The sequence below is a fragment of the Dermacentor silvarum genome, chromosome 5, assembly GCF_013339745.2.
Source record: "Dermacentor silvarum isolate Dsil-2018 chromosome 5, BIME_Dsil_1.4, whole genome shotgun sequence".
Lineage (NCBI taxonomy): Eukaryota > Metazoa > Arthropoda > Arachnida > Ixodida > Ixodidae > Dermacentor > Dermacentor silvarum.
The window spans coordinates 118,567,506-118,585,268 of NC_051158.1; the positions used below are offsets into that span (position 1 = coordinate 118,567,506).

Genomic DNA, 17,763 nt, shown 5'->3' on the forward strand with positions numbered 1-17,763 from the left:
TTCGCGTATGATTTCCTGTTCAAGTGCGAATCAGTTTAACCACATTTTCTTGGCGCGCTTCGCTAAACGTAGAGAGAAAAATTACATAATTTCCGAAAAATAATTTTGCTAAACTTAACGCTAGAACTGTCTAGTAAGTTCAAAATAAAGCAGGCGTTTAGGAAAAGCCTTACATATGCTAACGTGGCATAAATCATTTGCCGCAGCGCTCTAAGTTTGTCTAGTGTCCACGCATCTGTGGAATAGTCAGTAAATGCATATTTTTTACGTCTGCTACTATACCTACATAACGTGTCAGGCAAGCTGAAATTTCGCGTTTAGTTTCATGTTTTAATGTTACAAATCCAGACCGAATAAAAAAATTAACAGCACTTATTTTCATAGCACGCAAATTATTCCTTTTGGACTACTATGTCCCTGTTAATTTTGTAGCTCTCGGCGTTTCCGAAAGGAGAAGAATGTTCTTTGACACTCTCTTGGTTGTATGTTTAACACAACGATAACAGCTGCGTGATCTTATGTAGGTCAACGGTGGGATCGGAGTGGTTGTATATTGTTCCGGACGTTACACACGTTCGGGACAGGCCATAGTAGGTCAAATACTACCCTTCTGCCCACTGATCCACCTGGAAGATTCATGCGTGTTCAGATTCACGTGAATGAGCCCAGCCACTCATTTACGCTTTTCCAGAGTCCCTCTGTCTCAATATGAACCAGCTGCGTCCCTAATCTCGCCACGCACACTAAGGCAATTAGTTTTGATACTGTTACGCGTGTAAACGTTCGCCAAATGAAATATTTTTAGTCGTACTGCGCAGCATGCAGCTTTAATACACATTAAAAGCGGTGTTGTAACAAAGGGAAAAGAAAACGTGCATTTTGTTAGCATATCTGAAGCCTGTGAAGATCACCACTCTGTGCATGATGCAGAAACACGGTGTCAGCACCGCATATGTAAAGAAAACCATTTCTGGAACACTTGTCTGGATTAGGTTAAACAGGCCTCTTGTCCTCTTGTATAGAGTAAAATAATTACTATTTTGAATGCACCAACGTATGGAATCAAAATTCATCAGGTTTATTTATTATATTACCGGTGACTTGTAAGTAGATCAGAACAAACATGTCTGCATGTTCTCGACAGCATTCAATGAACCATTCCGGCCTTTTTAAACTTTACGAACTCAGTCAACAGAAGGCGCCTCAGCACTTTGCCTCTTCTGGTTTTGGGCAGCTCTTCAGCGAAGACTATCCCGCCGTGTAGTTCCTTGTAAACAGCCAATCTCTCTGCAATATAAATAAGCATGTGTTTTAAACACTATTTTAATTTAATGAATAATTACCATGTCCAAAGTACATTACTGAGAATACACTTCTCATACCACAACCTCAAAAATGACGAATCAGTTCATGTACATACAATTATTATCATAAACGGGCATCGACGTGCCACAAGACTGGATAACAATTGCAGGCTTTAATATTCAGCGCTCGTCCAGCTATACCTATGCACCGCTTCAGTTGGTACTCCAGCCAGCACAATTTATTGCCTTAGAGGCGATGGTCCTCATAGTTCTGGCAGTGTAAGTAGAGTTCATAGCAGTAGTCGTAATAAAGCTGAATAGGAGGTATAGAATGGATGTAGTACAAGCCTACGCCGCAACTTCCAGTCACGATGATAAAAAAAATAGAACAGCTTTATGAAGAAGTTGTATTAGCAATGAGAAAGTTGAAAACTCAGTATACTGTAGTCATGGGCGACTTTAATGCAAAAGTGGTGAGAGAGAGAATAAAACATATATTAGTTAAATATAATAGTCATTTTGTGGTCGGACCTCTTAGTACGGAAGACCATTGGCTTTTGCCGCCGTCTGGGCTCGGTTGACCAGGGCCTATTGCTGTTCTGGGTCCGAGCTGGAGAGGGTCGCCTCCCACTCGACTATCGTCGGATTATGCTTGGCCTATACTTTAGGATTCTGTTTGCACGCCCAGACCATGTGGTATAACGTGGCCGTCTGGGATCAGAATTTGCATTGCGGATTGTACGTCATAGAATCTATCTTTGATAATACATAAGGATTTCTTCTTTCTGGTGTTTTACGTGCCAAAACCAGTTCTGATTATGAGGCACGCCATAGTGGAGGACTCCGGATTAATTTTGACCACCTGGGGTTCTTTAACGTGCACTACAACGCAAGCACACGGGCGTTTTTGCATTTCGCCTCCATCGAAATGCGGCCGCCGCGGCCGGATTCGATCCCGCAACCTCGTGCTCAGCAGCGCAACGCCTTAGCTGACTGAGCTACCGCGGCGGGTAATACATATACATAAGGATTTGGAAAGGACAATGTTTGTAAGCGTCTCCATGCTACCTGCGTTGCCTTATTTAATTTGGGATCAGGCGGGGGTAAAGTGCGTCTACTCAGCCGGAGGTGCTGTAGGATCTCAGAATATGAAAGAAGGAGCTGAGGATCGTCCTGGTCAGCGAGAAGTTGTGCTGTGGAGGACTCGGCGGAGTCCCGGTGTAAAAGTTCTCGGGTGGAGGCATCAGCAATCTAATTGCCTCGAACTCCCGCGTGCCCTGGTACCCACAGCAGCTGTTTCCACTGACCCTCTTGACGATTGGCCGCAGCCTGTTGCAGTATTAAGTGTGCGAGGTGGCCAACTTGACCTCTTGCGAAGTTGCGATACGCCGCCTGGGAATCCGTAAGGACAAAGGTGGCTCTTGGATTACGCATGGCTAAGGCTATACCGGCCACTTCCATGGCTGTGATGTCTATTCCGGTGGCCGAGATGCAGTCTACCACTTGTCCCCTGTGTACAACGGTTGCTGTGGAGCGGTTGTGCGGGGGTCCGGCTGCATCTACAAAGAAGGCATCTGCTTGATCCGAATACTTGTCGTAGGCTTTGGCTCTGGCAGGTCTCCTACTTTCGTGGTAGACGGCGTGCATATTACGTGGCAACAGGCGAGTGATGATGTCCTGCTGCCATTCTGGTGGTAGTGATCGCTTGCTGGCGACCTGAGTGGGTGGATTGATGCCCAGTGCTTCTAGCGTGGTGCGACCTGCTATGGTTCGTGCGAGCCGAATGACTTGGTTCATGTAATGAGCTTGGAAGAGCTCTGACGCTAGTAATATAGATGCCCATTTCAAGGAGCCTGTCATTCATGGGCCATGACAGTAGAGTGAGGGCTTTCCGATATGTAAGGCGGAGTAGACCGTCCAGTTTAAGTTCGTCCTTGCTAAGAATGCGCAGGTACGGGAAGCTGTAAATGACACGACTGATCACAAAGGCCTGTACGAGACGCAGTATGTCCGCTTCTTTAATGCCACGGTGTCGATTGGCAATTCTGGATATCATTCGGGAGATATTGGTGCAGGTAGTGCGGAGTTTTTGAATTTCTGCGTTGTTGTTGCCCTGATTATTAATGTATGCTCCAGGACCCGGATCGTGTCGACTTCCTTGACCGGGGATTGATGGAGTTGATTAATAAACGGAATTGGTTGCCACGCTTCCTAAATACCAGGAGTTCTGATTTAGTAGAGGAGAATCGAAGTCCACAAGCGAGGCCGATGCGCTCTACAGTGTCTGCTGCCCGTTGGAGTGCTTCTTCTATCTGTCCCATGCTGCAGGTGTTGGTCCATATAGTAATATCATCTGCGTATAGAGCGTGCTAGATTCAGGGTATCTCGTTGAGTGCTCTAGGCAGGTCCAGCAGTGCTATATTAAACAGCAGTGGAGAAATTACGGCCCCTTGCGGTGTGCCAGAGTCCCCCCCCCCCCCATTGTGATGGGGGCAGATTTGGCGTCACCAGCTCGTATGGTCACGTGACGGTCGTGCAGGAAGTCGCGCACGTAGTCATACGTACGCTGTCCGATTCCAATTCTAGCCAGGTTGGTCAGGATGGCTGAGTGCCGGACATTATCAAAGGCTCCCTGAAAGTCAATCGCCAGAATGGGGCGCTCGTGTTGCGTGGCTCCGCTGGGGCGATCGATTATGTCCTACTTGAGTTGGAATAGAAGGTCTTGTACCGATAAATGCGCTCTAAAGCCAAACATTGTATGTGGGAAGAGGTCGTTAGCTTCCATGTATTCAGTGATCCTGATAGTGCCTTCTCCATGACCTTCCCTGCACAGGAGGTGAGTGAGATGGGACGAAGGTTGTCAATATTGATGAACTTTCCGGGTTTGGGAATAAAGACAATTTCAGCCAATTTCCATTCCTGCGGAAGCATACCGTCTTGCCAATACTTATTAATTTGGTCGGTAAAGAGCTCGAGCATGTCGTCGCAAATGTCGGGAAAAAGCAGGCTGGTGAGCAAGCAATTGGCAACTACGGCATCGATCCTAGGAACACTAGAGGAGAGATAGCAGTAGGATTTGCGGAAAGAAATTGGTTCCGAATAACGTATACCTTCTTCAGGAAGTGCAGCAACAGGAAGTGGCCCTGGAAAAGCCCTAATAGGGGAACAAGGAAGGAAATGGATTTCATACTCTCTGCCGATCTCAGCAGAGTTTAGGTAGGCTAAATTGCAGTAACCATGGGTTAGTGATGTCTGGCATTTATCTCAAATTGAAGAAAGAAAGAATAAAATTAGTCAAGGAGGTACAGGCCAACCTAGACGCAATAAGGGTACAAACAGACCGATTCAGGGTGGTGCTCGCAGCCTTAGAAGAGGAAGATGGAGACAACATAAGGGTAATTAATGAAACCTTTATACGTAATGCCTCATGACTTCAAACGTGAGCTGGAAGAACGCCAACAAAATACTAATCCATAAGAAGGGAGATGTTAAAAAATTGAAGAATTATAGACTCATTAGCTTGCTTTCAGTAGTGCATATAAATATTCGCCAAGATAATTTCCAATGGAATCAGGGCAACAGTTCACTTCAGTCAACCAAGAGAACAAGCTGGCTTCAGGAAGGCATATTATGCGATTAATCATATCCATGTCATAAATCAGGTCATCGAGAAATCTGCGGAGTACAACCAACCTCTCTATATGGTTTTCATAGATTTACGAAAAGTCATTTGATTCAGTAGAGATACCAGCAGTCATAGAGCCATTGCGTAATCAAAGAGTACAGAAGGCATAAATGAATATCTTGGCAAATCTCTACAAATATACCTCAGCTACCTTGGTTCTCCACAAGAAAAGTAGAAATTACCTATCAAGAAAGGGGTCAGGCAAGCAGAGACACTCACTCGAATGCTATTCACTGCATGCTTAGAAGAAATATCCATGTTCTTAGATTGGGAAGGTTGAGGAGTGATGATCAACGGCGAACATCTCAGAAACATTCGGATTGCAAATGACCTTGTCCTATTCAGCAACAATGGGGACTAATTAGAACACATGTTTGAGGACCCTAACCGAGAAAGTGTAAAAGTGGGGTAGAAGATTGATATTCAGAAGACAAACATAACGTTCAGTCGCCTGGCAAGGGAACAAGAATTTACGATCGCCAGTGTCTCTAGAGTCTGTAAAGGAGTACCATTATCTAGGTAAGTTACTCACAGGGGACCCTGGTCATGATAAGGAACTTGACAGAGTAAATTTGGGTTAGAGTGTATACGGAAGATATTACCAAACCCATGACTGGGAGCTTACCACTGTCGTTGAAAAGAAAAGTGCACAATCATTGTATTATACTGGTGCTAACATATGCGGCAGAAACTTGGAGGTTAACAAGGAAGCTCGAATGAAAGTTACGGACCGTTAGGCCTAGCTTGTCAGGCCTAACTTTAAGAGAGATGATAAGAGAGACAGGATGGATAAGAGAGAGAACGGGGATAGCCGATATTCTAATTGACATTAAGAGGGGAAAATGAAGCTGGGTAGGCGATGTACTGCGTAGAATGGATGACCGGTGGACCACCACATTTAAAGAATGGATACCAAGAGAAGAAGCGCAGTCGAGGGCGCCAGAAAACTAGGTGTGGTGATGAAGTCAGGAAATTTACAGGCGCTGGTTGGAGTCAGCTAGCGCCAGATAGGCGTAATTGGAGATCGCAGGGAGAGGCCTTGGTCCGGCACTGGACATAAATATAAGCTGATGATGATGAAGTTGCGTCACAGAAGTCGCCAGACTACAGCTTATAGAGGGGACAACTTGACTCGCCATCCTGGCCCTGCGATAGTGGATGTCCAGCGAAGCTTCTGAAAACCACTAACTACGACTGCTGAGGAGGATATGCAGTGCTTTATTGTTTTAGAGTAATGGTAGCCATGGGAGTAATGGTAATTTTGGCGGCACGCCGCCACTTGTCTTATTAACGTTTCTTTTCTCTTAGCAGCTCCTCGTACTCACGCTGCTCCTCAGGAGTCGCAACTATGCGTTTCCCACACATAGCGGTGCTGCAAGAACAATTAAATCAGTTGCTAGGCTGTTTGCTTTATTATTTATGAAAGGCTAGTGACGTCACACCCCACGTCGTAAGCTGCCGTCGCCGCGGCAGCGTGCTCAACAGTAACCTTCACTGGGAAGTGCATGCGGGGAGCACTACGTCCTTCGCCTTGTTTTCTGGAGCGCCTTATCATCAATGATGTGATTTGCATACTTGATTTCTGTATGTTCTTTATTGAAACGAATGCTGTGTTGTTTGTTGTATGTGTCATCCCAAAGAAGGTATGCACTTTTCGCTTCAATCACTCAAAGCTTTTTTTAATCGCTGAAGCATTTTTCCCCGTGAGCATACGCCACGAAAAAGTCCCAACTAACTTGACGCTAACAGCTTCGCCGTGAATGGAAAACGAAGCAGTGAAGCACATGCACGCACTCACCTGGTAGGCGTCTGAAGAGAAAGGTCCGCTTATTCCAAATCTATCAAATGCAGAAATCGAGTGTGTTCCTTAGCATCCGCCCGGGAGGCTCACCGTCCGCTAGCTTTGTAGGCAGAAAAGAGGTAGCGGGCACCGTTCACACGAAGAAGCACATGTTGTCTGCTTACGACACGGCTGGGCTCCATAGAGTCCAAATAGTCTTGTCGACCCGCCATGGTTGCTTAGTGGGTATGGCGTTGCACTGCTAAGCACGACGTCGTGGAATAAAATACCGGCGCGGCGGCCGCACTTCGATGGGGGCGAAATGCAGGAACTGTTCTGTAGCTGCCTTGGACGAACGTCTAAGAACCCCAGGTGGTCTGAATTAATCCGGAGTCCTCCACTACGGCGTGCCTCTTAATCAAGTCGGGATTTTTGCACGTAAAACACCAGAATTTTTATGGTCTTGTCCCGTTGCAATGAATTCCTCAGAGAAATGCATCTTACTTTATGCAGCTAATGGAATGAAACACTATTGGCCTGGATATGGTTTCCTAATAACAAATTGTAGGCGCATGCATAACGTCCTGTATCAAACAATTATGTTAGGGCAGCTGTTATAACAATAAACGACTAAAGCGAATAGCAAGGGTATAGTGCTCAATGTGACCCTGCTTTTATTTCAAGGAACGACAAACTTTTAAGCTCTCTTTAAGATCAATAGTTGTGTATCCTGCTCTTGTGTAGTTCAAATCCAGCGCTAATGCAACTCCACTAACGTGAAACCTGGGGAAGTGCGAAGTTGTGGTGCGCCGGTGTTTCCCTTGTTTTCTTTGTGGTTATGATGTTTTTTCCAGTGTTTGTCTTGTTTTAGCAATCGATCATCCGTTTTGACACCTGCACTAAATCACAAGTGGTGGGAAACCGCCACGCACATGGAGCCAAACCCCGTCGCGCATTGAGCCAAAGCCTTTGCTGATGATAGTTAGAGGCGATTTTAACAAATTACTGGTAATTATGCGCCTAATGCTTGGTTATTCCTGTCTCTTAAATTATTGTGGATCATATTGGTATATCTTGAATCGGTTTTGTCAATTCTGCACTTGTGCTGACCCTGTTTTGAGCACTTGTTTTTGAGCGTCATTACGACAGATCACAGGCGACGGACGCCGACATCCCCTGGCCCCTAAAGTGCTTCGCACATAAAAATGCGGCAGAACTCATCTCAGGATGACGGTCTATGGCCTTGCAGTGATTTGATATAGTGACGCAACGTATTGCTACCGTCGAAACTACTTATGCAAGAGGCCTGTACTGCAGCGGGATACCTCTTTCGCGCCTACCTAAAAGCGCCCACAGTCATGTATTGTGCCGTTGCTACGAAGCCTCCGCATGGTCCTTAAAACAGTGCTGCCAATTCAGTGATTTTTCCGCTATCTTTAGCGGCTTCCTGCCCTGCCAAGTCGTAAAATTTATTGGCATGCGGGGATCGAGTTTTGTAGCGGTCTTCCTGTAATGTTGTGTTCATGTTTGCTGGTACAAGAACTTATTTTTGTAAAGTAGTGCATGCTTGAGGTGTCGCAAACCTGCAGAATATTCAGGTCCCCTTCGTAGTAAGAGGGAATATTGATCCTCTTCAACAAACACTGTGAAGGCGTCGCATTTTTTCGAGAATGTTCTTATGCCTCCTCTGAACTATAGCTCTAGCAGTTTCCGTTGCTCGTAGCAGTATCAGTCCTCGCCATTTTCGCAGACATGCTGCAGGTGACTTTACCTCGTCAAATGGCTCCGGTTAAAATCATAAAAGATACATATGCCAGCTTCGCTTTATCACTAATCGTGCTGCCATGGTAAAACGCGAATGTTAAACGTGTTTTCCCTCCTGCTGAATAAGATTACGTCGAAGTTAAATAGAATGTCCACTGAGGGGAGCAAAACCATCTCTACTGTACGAGTTGGATCCGAAGGAAAGATAAATGCTGCTTCACTTGCACGCTGTCCGAGTACCTTATCCGCGAGATCGGCGTGATGAAGGTCTACGGGGTCACTGACTGACAGGAACCCTAGGCCCAGTCAAGCCAGCGAACAAGTACACACACAGGGCATGCGACCATACCAAGATGAAACGCCAGGACACTTTCAGTAATTTTAATCGCTGCCCGGTAGTTCAAACCTGATTTCCCAGCAGTGGTTGCTGTTCACGGAAGCATTTTCTTTTTGTTTCGTTTGGCAATACGTTTGCGTACTTGCAGTCACACAAAAAAGCGCTTATATTATTGATCATTTATATTTTTATCCCAGTATCGATAAAATCAAAGAACAGACTATTCTGCTCACTCTTACTTTCTTGTACTGCGTTTCATGTAGACGCACTGAAATACGTTTTGAACGTGATTGTGATTGTTGTCTACATTTAGTGGATTTTCAGCGGATTTTACTTGCTAGTATTCCAGATTTTAGGTTTTCTGAGGCCTTGATCAGCGGACGTTTTCATTTTTAGTTGGCGGCACTGCTTTGATACCAATGGCGCGCCGGTGCTAGCGAACGCTGAGAAACACGTCATGCAGGAACGTGACTGTTTCTGATGACAGCAACTGTCATCACTGACCCGTAGCCCTTCTTTCTGGACACGCAGCGCCATCTAGTGCCGAGAAATCCGAGCGTGGCACCATATAGGCGATATGCATGGCGCGCAGGTGCCTGCGATCGCTGAGTATTTTTTCCTCACTTGCCGCACACTCAGTAGCACATACTCAGTGGCCCAAGTTGACGAAAGGTTCATTGAAGAGCAGCACATACCCAGTGCATTCATGACACCACTCGCGGAAAAGTTGGTGTGAATGGCGTTCAATAAAAATCGGCACAAACCCCGCGGCTACTGCGTCGGGTAGCTGTCCTTAAGGAATCCTCGTCCCGCTGATTTTATTCCGCTTAACATCGGATACACTAAAGGGATCCTTTTCGTTATTGTAGAGCGTCCAATTACCAGCGCCACATACTGAGTTTATGAAGTTGGCGTCAAAGACGTTCATTCAAGAGTGGCACATACCTGCCGGTAAATACCCAGTGACCCAAGTTTTCATCAAAGATATTCATTGAAGACCAGCACCGGCACACTGGTACATACCCAGTGTTTAAGTCGGCGTCCACGAGTTATTTCAAACAGTGTACCATCCCAGTGCAGCATCAACCGTCACTCATGTGGGCATGAAAGAGGTTCAATGAAGATTGGCTCATATGTACACATTGCTTAATACCCGGTTACCCAAGTTTGTCTGACGGTTGGTTTCGAGCCGTGTGCCACAATCACAGTAGCCCTGTGCGTTAACTATTCAACCACGGACTACCCAGCGACCGAGGCTGGAGGGAAAACGTAGAGAAACACAGACAGACAGACAGACAGACAGACAGACAGACAGACAGACAGACAGACAGACAGACAGACAGACAGACAGACAGACAGACAGACAGACAGACAGACAGACAGACAGACAGACAGACAGACAGACAGACAGACAGACAGACAGACAGACAGACAGACAGACAGACAGACAGACAGACAGACAGACAGACAGACAGACAGACAGACAGACAGACAGACAGACAGACAGACAGACAGACAGACAGACAGACAGACAGAGAGATAGCCCCCTGAAAGTGGGTGAAGTAGCCTAATAATGGTAACGCATGAGACAATACACATACGCTGTTTCTTGTTTTTTTAGTAGTGAATTCACTACAGAAACAGTTACTGTCCTAGTTCTGATGCAGTCGCCGTTTGGTTTCATATCGTGCACTCTTTTTTTGCACTATGCACTCTACAGCACTATTATCGCGAATGGAGTTGGCCTGCTGCAATTCAGCACTGCCTGCAGTAACCTACCTGCCACGTGTTCTTTGATCCGCTGTGCAATGCGGCCGTGTTCCTCTGCCTGCCATTTTGGTCGCAGGACAACAATGGCGGCTGGCGCCTCTCCGAGCACCGGGTGTGCCACACCGAGCACGGCTACTTCGGCCACACAGTCAAGCTCGAGAACGCATTGCTCCACCTCGTAGGGCTCCACCTTGGTGTCTAAACACTTGATGACGCTCTTCAGCCGCTCGGTCACAAATAGCCGGCCAGAGTGGTCGTAGTAGCCCATGTCACCTGCGCGCACACTCTTCGTCACTCACCGACTTCCTACTATCAGTTACGAGACATCGTAGTAGACCAGGTTCTTTGGGAACACACAGCGTCTGACGTCAATCTTGCCACAAATCACATGAACTTTGACTTGCTGGGCCGCGCTTTATTGCGGAGGACACAGCAGTCTACACAATGCGATTGCAGGAGCAGGGCTATGTTTGCAGATTCCAATTGGCTGAAACGTCTGATATGGTCATATTGCATGCAAAACACGTTAGAGTAGTGTGATGCAGCTACTGTTGTATGGCTACTAAGGTTCAGTGTGAATTGGAGCTTAGCTTGCGGTTACGTCATTTCGCAATTGAAACAGTGGAAGTTGAGATGACTATAGAATACGCTGGTGGGACAGAACTACGAATAACAAGCAAGTGGAAACTTTAACCCTGAAAGTTGGTTTTTATACTGCACAAAAGTGTATCACGGTTGACACGCAGTATTACTAAAACAGGAAAGAAATTCTGCAGAAGCTATCTGACGATGACTACCGACGTTATTCGCACTAGCAATCAAACAACGTACAGCAACATTGTACTGTACTGCTAAATAAAGCTTTCTTAGAATCTGTAGTGGTCATTCTTTGGCAATATGCGACTTAAACCGCGTTTACATGACTGCGATAGCAGCGCATCACATTTCCAAGCGCATTTGCGAAAGGCTATGCGAAGCCGTTTCATGTAGCGCATTAACTCTCGCGAGGACATAGCGCTACATGTGTGAGTCGACTCGCGCAGGTAAATCTGCCATTGTCTGGCGCATTAATACGATGCGTCTTCTTAGCGCATTACCACTATTTACACGAATGCAATGCGCTAAAATTGCGATGCGATGCCAATGTCGTCTTCATGTAAACGCGACTATACAGTTTCTCCGGGATTGGCCGACGTAGCTATGGCGCTCGCTTGCTAGGGTCGCCCATGGCTATCAAGGCATGACTACGACTGACACCGCATTGCCAACAATGGAATACGAAGATGGAAATACGTTGACGAAACGATGAACGCGCGATAACGGCAATGGTATGACGAAGACTCCAGGGATGATGATTCTCAAGTGATGACGGCGGTATAACGGTGATAGGGCGACGATGATGCCCTTATGAGAATGGGATGATGACGAGTGGATGAAAACCACTACGTGACGACGACGGTACGACAGGAATTGGTTGACGAAGCAGGAATGACAACCACATGTTGGCAAACGCCCTCATTATTGCTTTCCTCCCCCACCCTAGCACCGCAAGTGCCGTGCCCACATCAACCTAAACCTCAGGTTGAAACATTTGACCCTCGTCCTCAGCTATATCAAATTGACCCCTCACCCTCAGCACAGAAAGCTTTACCCGCATTTCTTAACCCTCAAGCTGAATAGGCGATCATCCTTCTCCTACATTCGGTTTGCTACAATTTCAAATAAACCATGAACTTTGACTTGCTGGGCCACGCTTTATTGCGGACACAGCAGTCTACACAATGCTCCAATATTAAATAAACCATGAACTTTGACTTGCTGGTCCGCGCTTTATTGCGGACACATTCTTTTACGGACGAAGCAATTTAAAGAATATGCAACTACGGACAAATGCTACTGTCAATAGGTCACGCTATAGGCGCGACCATTTAGTTGCAGTCAGTTAGCTTGGGCTTTCATGCGCATTTTCCCCAATGAATTATCTCATTTCAAGGTTATGTTACTTCCGCTGCGAGACGCGACTGCTTATCAAGCTCGAACTGTGAGCTTAGTTTACGAAACTGATTGTCTAGTGCGATTCCTGCTCTCAAATTCTGCTACGTTGCTTTGCTTTCAAGCGCTTGACCATAGATCGGCAAAATATATGGTACCCACTCCGACTCACTCACAAATTCTGTTTTATTGCGATAGCAATTATATGGACACTCCAAGCGGATTTCTGTCCTAGTCGTCGCCGTCGCCATGAGGTTCCGTATAAAGTCCAACGGCGAAAAAAATCATCGCCGCGTGCCGTATGTGGGAGTAAAAGCGGGCGAGGGACGCGCGCTCCCAAGGGGAGCGATCGCATGACTTCTTCCGTCGCGCGAAAGGCCGTGGGATGACAGGTAAGGAGGGAGGGGAGGCGACGTTTAGCTGCGGCACCAAATGCGTATTTATATAAAAACGTTGCGAGGCGAGGAGGTGGTAAAGACTTCCGACGCTGCTCAACGAGTGTCCCGTTCCGATCTCGTCGAAAACCTCCGAGCCGCCGCCAGAGGCACCGCCAACAGTCACCAACGCCGCGCGCGTTCGGTGCGAACGCAGGCAAAACGCCGACGGTGTCGACAACAGTGCTGCGCGTTGCTGGTGCTGCTACATGTCCAAGTTTCTACAGCTGATAAAACTACTATCTTTACTCCTTATAGCTATACTAATTTGCAATCGCAATTGATGCTTCGCCTTTCGGGGGAAACTGCGACATTTTGTAGCGTTAGCTACACTGGCCTAGCCAAGCCCGTTTCGCGCAGCACATCAAGAGCCGTGCTGCACATGCGCAAGGATCAGTGATGTCACACGGCTTGCGCACCGGAGCCACCGGAGCCGGCACCTCTCGCGCACTCCGCCGCCGCCGCGCGCGACTCACCGCCGCCGGTCTGCGCATTCCAGAGGAGTGACGTCGTAGCCGTGGTAGACGCACTGGCGCCGGGGCGCGCTCGCTGTGCAGTCGCCGTCTGACACTGCGCTGGAGCCGCTGCGCTTCTGACTGGCGTTTGTGTGTGTCATTGGAGCAGCAGTAAGCATGACAATCAAGCTAATCCTTGACAACTAAGACAACCAGGAAAGCTAAGAATAATCAGCTGAACCTTTGCTAACGCTACGTATATCCTGGCATAGCCGAGCTAAGCCACTGCAACATATTTTTTTTTGCTTAAAGCTCACTCGGACTCAGACTCACTAGAATTATACTCAGCCGGGATGACACGGACCACGGTGCAAGAATAGACAAGCGGTTCAACGGGACCGTCTGTCTGGACTCTGTAGAGCCAGCTATCTACAATTAAGCTGCCGCTGTCTCCCTTTGCCGGCAGGAGCGTTGCAGCGTTGGGGTCATCATTTGCATCGACTGCTGGTTCGTGAGGCGCTCATGTATTTCGCTGGAAAACGTCCTTGCAACGCGCGCTGTTACTTTTATTCCTATAGCAATGATATGGACACTCCAGCCACATTTCTGCCGTCGGCATCGCCGTCCTTATAAAATTCAAGGGCGATAAAATCATCGCCGCGCGCGGTATGCTGCGTGTAGGAGTGAATGGATGCGAGAGTGAGCCAGCGATCGCGGCCCAATATCGCGCACACAAGGGAAGGAAGTGCGCCGTCTTCCATCACGTGCAATGTTCCGGGGGGGGGGGGGGTGAGGATATGAAGGAGGGGGTGCTTTTATGCTGAGCGGCCGCCCCCTCGGCGGCCCCGCGGGAGCCTGTCAAGGCCGCAAGGCCCCGCAAGGCTTCGTGGGGGAGGGTATAAGGAAGGGTGGGGAGCCGCGTTCTGAACCGGGGGGCTCCAGCGACCGCGCGCTCGCCCGGGCCGCTGTATGTTAAAAGCCATCTGCGTCCGGTCACAGTCCGCCGCTCGCTGTTTTCGCGGCTTAGTTCTTGCAAAAAAATTGTCACAGTTTCGCCCTAAGGGCGAAGCAATGAATGCGATAGCAACACAGCAATGTCATACGAAGTAAGGTGAGCGGCTTTGGTAGCAACAACACGCAGAACTGTTGTCGACGCCATCGGCGTTTTGCCCGCGTTCGCTCAAAATGCGTGCGGCGTTGGTGACTGTTGCCGGAGCCTCTGATATAAATAGGCACTGCGTGCCGCAGCTAAACGTCGCCTCCCTTCCCTCCCCCTCCCCCACGGCCTCTCGCTCGTTGGAAGAAGGCGCGTTTGCTCTACATACATGGTGATTGTGAAGGAGAACAGAGACGTCTACTTCTGCAGCCCTTAAGCGAGCACGGCGCAGAACGCGCGTTTGTTCTCCGCCGTGCGTTCACTCCCCGTGAAAGACGCGCCCCTCGCGCCCTTTCACTCGCACATACAGCGATCGGCGCGCGGCGACGATTTCTTCTCCAAATGACGTCATACGGAACCTCACGGCGACGGCGACGGCGACGCCGACGGCAGAAATCTGCTTTTGAGTGTCCATATAATTGCTATCGCAATAAAACAGCTAACGGACTGGGCTTTAGTCGTCGCTGAGAAGCACCAGCTCCCAGCCACTGCACGCAGCCAAGAGCGAACCCATTCCTAAGGTGCAACCGCATAAGGCTCAAACGACTCAATAAAGTTTTCACCACCACCTTGTTGATACGAGACGCAGAACGCAGGTCAATTCGATCGCTGCTGTCGCCGCGCTTCCTCACTCCAGCGTTTTGACAGCGAGTTTCCGCGGTCATCGAGTGACGGCTGTTTCACACTCAGCCGGAAGTGCGATTTCCGTCACATGCGATGAAAGTCGCAGTCGCATGGTCGGTCCTGCAACGAACCGCTTGGTCGCAACGTCGCAGCGATCGCTGCGATTTTCAGTCGAAATTGCGCCGAGAGCTATCTTGTGGTCTGTTTTGTAAAATGGCGGCGGTCGCTCAACGCTACGTTTATAGATACTTTTTGTCTATAATGTTGGCTCAGCAAGCCTCGAACAGGGCAACTAATTGAGTGGAGCCTTGGATTGCGCAATCGGTACATAACATCAGCACCGACACGCGAACAGTGCAGATAAAAACTCGTAGGTCAGATTTGGTTCTCTGATTTCTATGCGTTTGTTGACACGCTACGTTGCTAATCACGCGGTGCTTTTTTAGGTTGGCTTCAGGTGCTAATAGTACGTACTTTTGCATGCTTTTCCGTTATTCACACGCGCGGCGAATTGGTAAATACTACGAGGTGCCCCTCACGGGAAGGCATGGCCTTCGGATGTCGTCCCAATTTTCTGGTTGTAGAAACTACTCGCGATATACGATAACGCCACAGTTGTAGCGCGGTATGCTTTTACGGACGGAACAATTTAAAGAATATGCAACTACGGACAAATGCCACTGTCAATAGGTCACGCTATAGGCGCTACCATTTAGTTGCAGTCGGTTGGCTTGGACTTTCATGCCCATTTTCCCCAATAAATTATCTCATATTAATGTTCTGTTACTTCCGCTGCGAGACGCGGCTGCTTATCAAGCTCGTAAAGCGAACGTGCAAACTACATATCGTAATGAATGTTCTACAGTAGCATATCGCATTTTCTGATGTATCGCTTTGACTGGGAATAAACAGTATCGTCAATTTGTTTCCGAAGCAATATTTAAACAGTTTTTTTCTCATTTTTCTGATGTATCATTTTTCTCCTGCGCAAAAACCAATAAACTTTCAATGTGCTGCAGACTTTGTATCCTTACGGCACCTGTATTAACCCTCACATTAAAAGGTAATTGCACATTTCGCTTAATTCAGTGCATCGAATTACTTTCGTTTAAGCTGGTTGTAACATGTCACAGTATTTTAATAAACTACTTCGCCATAAACATCCTTGCCTTTTCTTTCTTCTCTGTCTCCACTTCCTCTAAAGCACATGCAATAATGCGAAAAGCAGGCAAACACCTTGTTTTTATAAGCAGTAGATAACGCATTAAACAAAAGCGGATCAAAATTGTGCAGTGAAGTCAGCCGGTTGCATTCCTTCCTGTGAATGGTAGCATCTTTTCAAGTGTGGGTGGTTCTTGCATGTCCACAGCTCATAAAGTTTGCAGACTCATCACGAGCCATAGGTCTTGCCCATCAAGATGGAGATAATGTTGCTAATGAGTCTGCAATTACATGTATTACTGCATAAACTCGTATAACCATATCCCATCATTGCTCAGCCGAGCTTGCTCAGAGTGATATTCACCAAAATTCTACTTATCCGAGCTTGCTCTGACTCATATTCATAAAAAATCTACTCAACTCAGCATGCTCTTACCTATATTCATCAAAATTCTACTCAGGCGAGCTTCCACTGAGTCACATTCACCAAAAATCTACTTAGCCGAGCTTCCTTTCACTTATACTCACCAAAATTATACTCATATGAGCTTGCCCTGACTACCACGAGAGAATATTCAGTAAAAGTTTACTCAACCGAACTTGCTCTTACTCGTATTCACCAAAATTCTACTCAGCCAGGCTCAGACGAGCACAGACTCGTGGTTAGTTTGAAGTCTTAGTGAGCCGACGTTTGAGTGAGTTCACCAAGCTATGTATACATTAGATTGTATGACCTGTGCGGTGAATAAGCAAACATTTCATATATGAGTACGTGTTGCATCGGATGAAATAAGGACAACTGTACACACTGCAATTAGTTTTCTGGAGTTTAACTGACCGTTGCGTGAAAGCTTCGCCTCATGTCAATTCAAGCAAATGCATTGCATCTGCATCATACTTTTTGCTAATACTGCTGGCTGTCTCGGCCATTACGGGATGGCCACATTTTGTACATTTCAACACAAAGTTGAATAAACGACTGTGGTGCAATATATTAAAAATAAAGTTGCTTGCATCGCTGCAAGTATAACAATCAGAACATGATACAAACACATACACATAAGATGCAAAACAAATGCTAAATACATAAACTGACGGAATCAGCAAGCCACCACCTATTGAAAGAAAGAAAAAGCACAGCTCAATGCTGCAATGGGACTACGTATAACAATTCCCCTTTCCAGGTACACGGGCTATAGGAGAAACACAGGTGCAACCTAGCAGTTACCTCGAGGTAGGGGCTATGGACCCTTTTGCATTCGCAGCTGGCCACTCAACCACTCAAGTGCATGTGTTCAGTG

The 17,763-nt window shown here is 47.2% G+C and overlaps 1 protein-coding gene across 2 annotated transcripts in view; it reads right to left on the bottom strand.

The window, feature by feature from the left end:
* Positions 1-1,071: 1,071 nt before the first annotated feature.
* LOC119454373 (uncharacterized) overlaps positions 1,072-17,763 on the bottom strand; it is a 239,663-nt gene continuing 222,971 nt past the window's right edge. Inside the window, exons 10-11 of one of the 2 annotated variants that reach the window (XM_037716327.2) lie at positions 10,650-10,913; positions 1,072-1,287 (exon numbers count right to left, since the gene is read on the bottom strand). In XM_037716327.2, coding sequence (XP_037572255.2) covers positions 1,148-1,287; positions 10,650-10,913 — 404 coding nt within the window. In that variant the 3' untranslated portion in view covers positions 1,072-1,147. The remainder of the gene's footprint in view (positions 1,288-10,649; positions 10,914-17,763) is intronic. The other variant, XM_049668408.1, reaches the window with a different exon arrangement.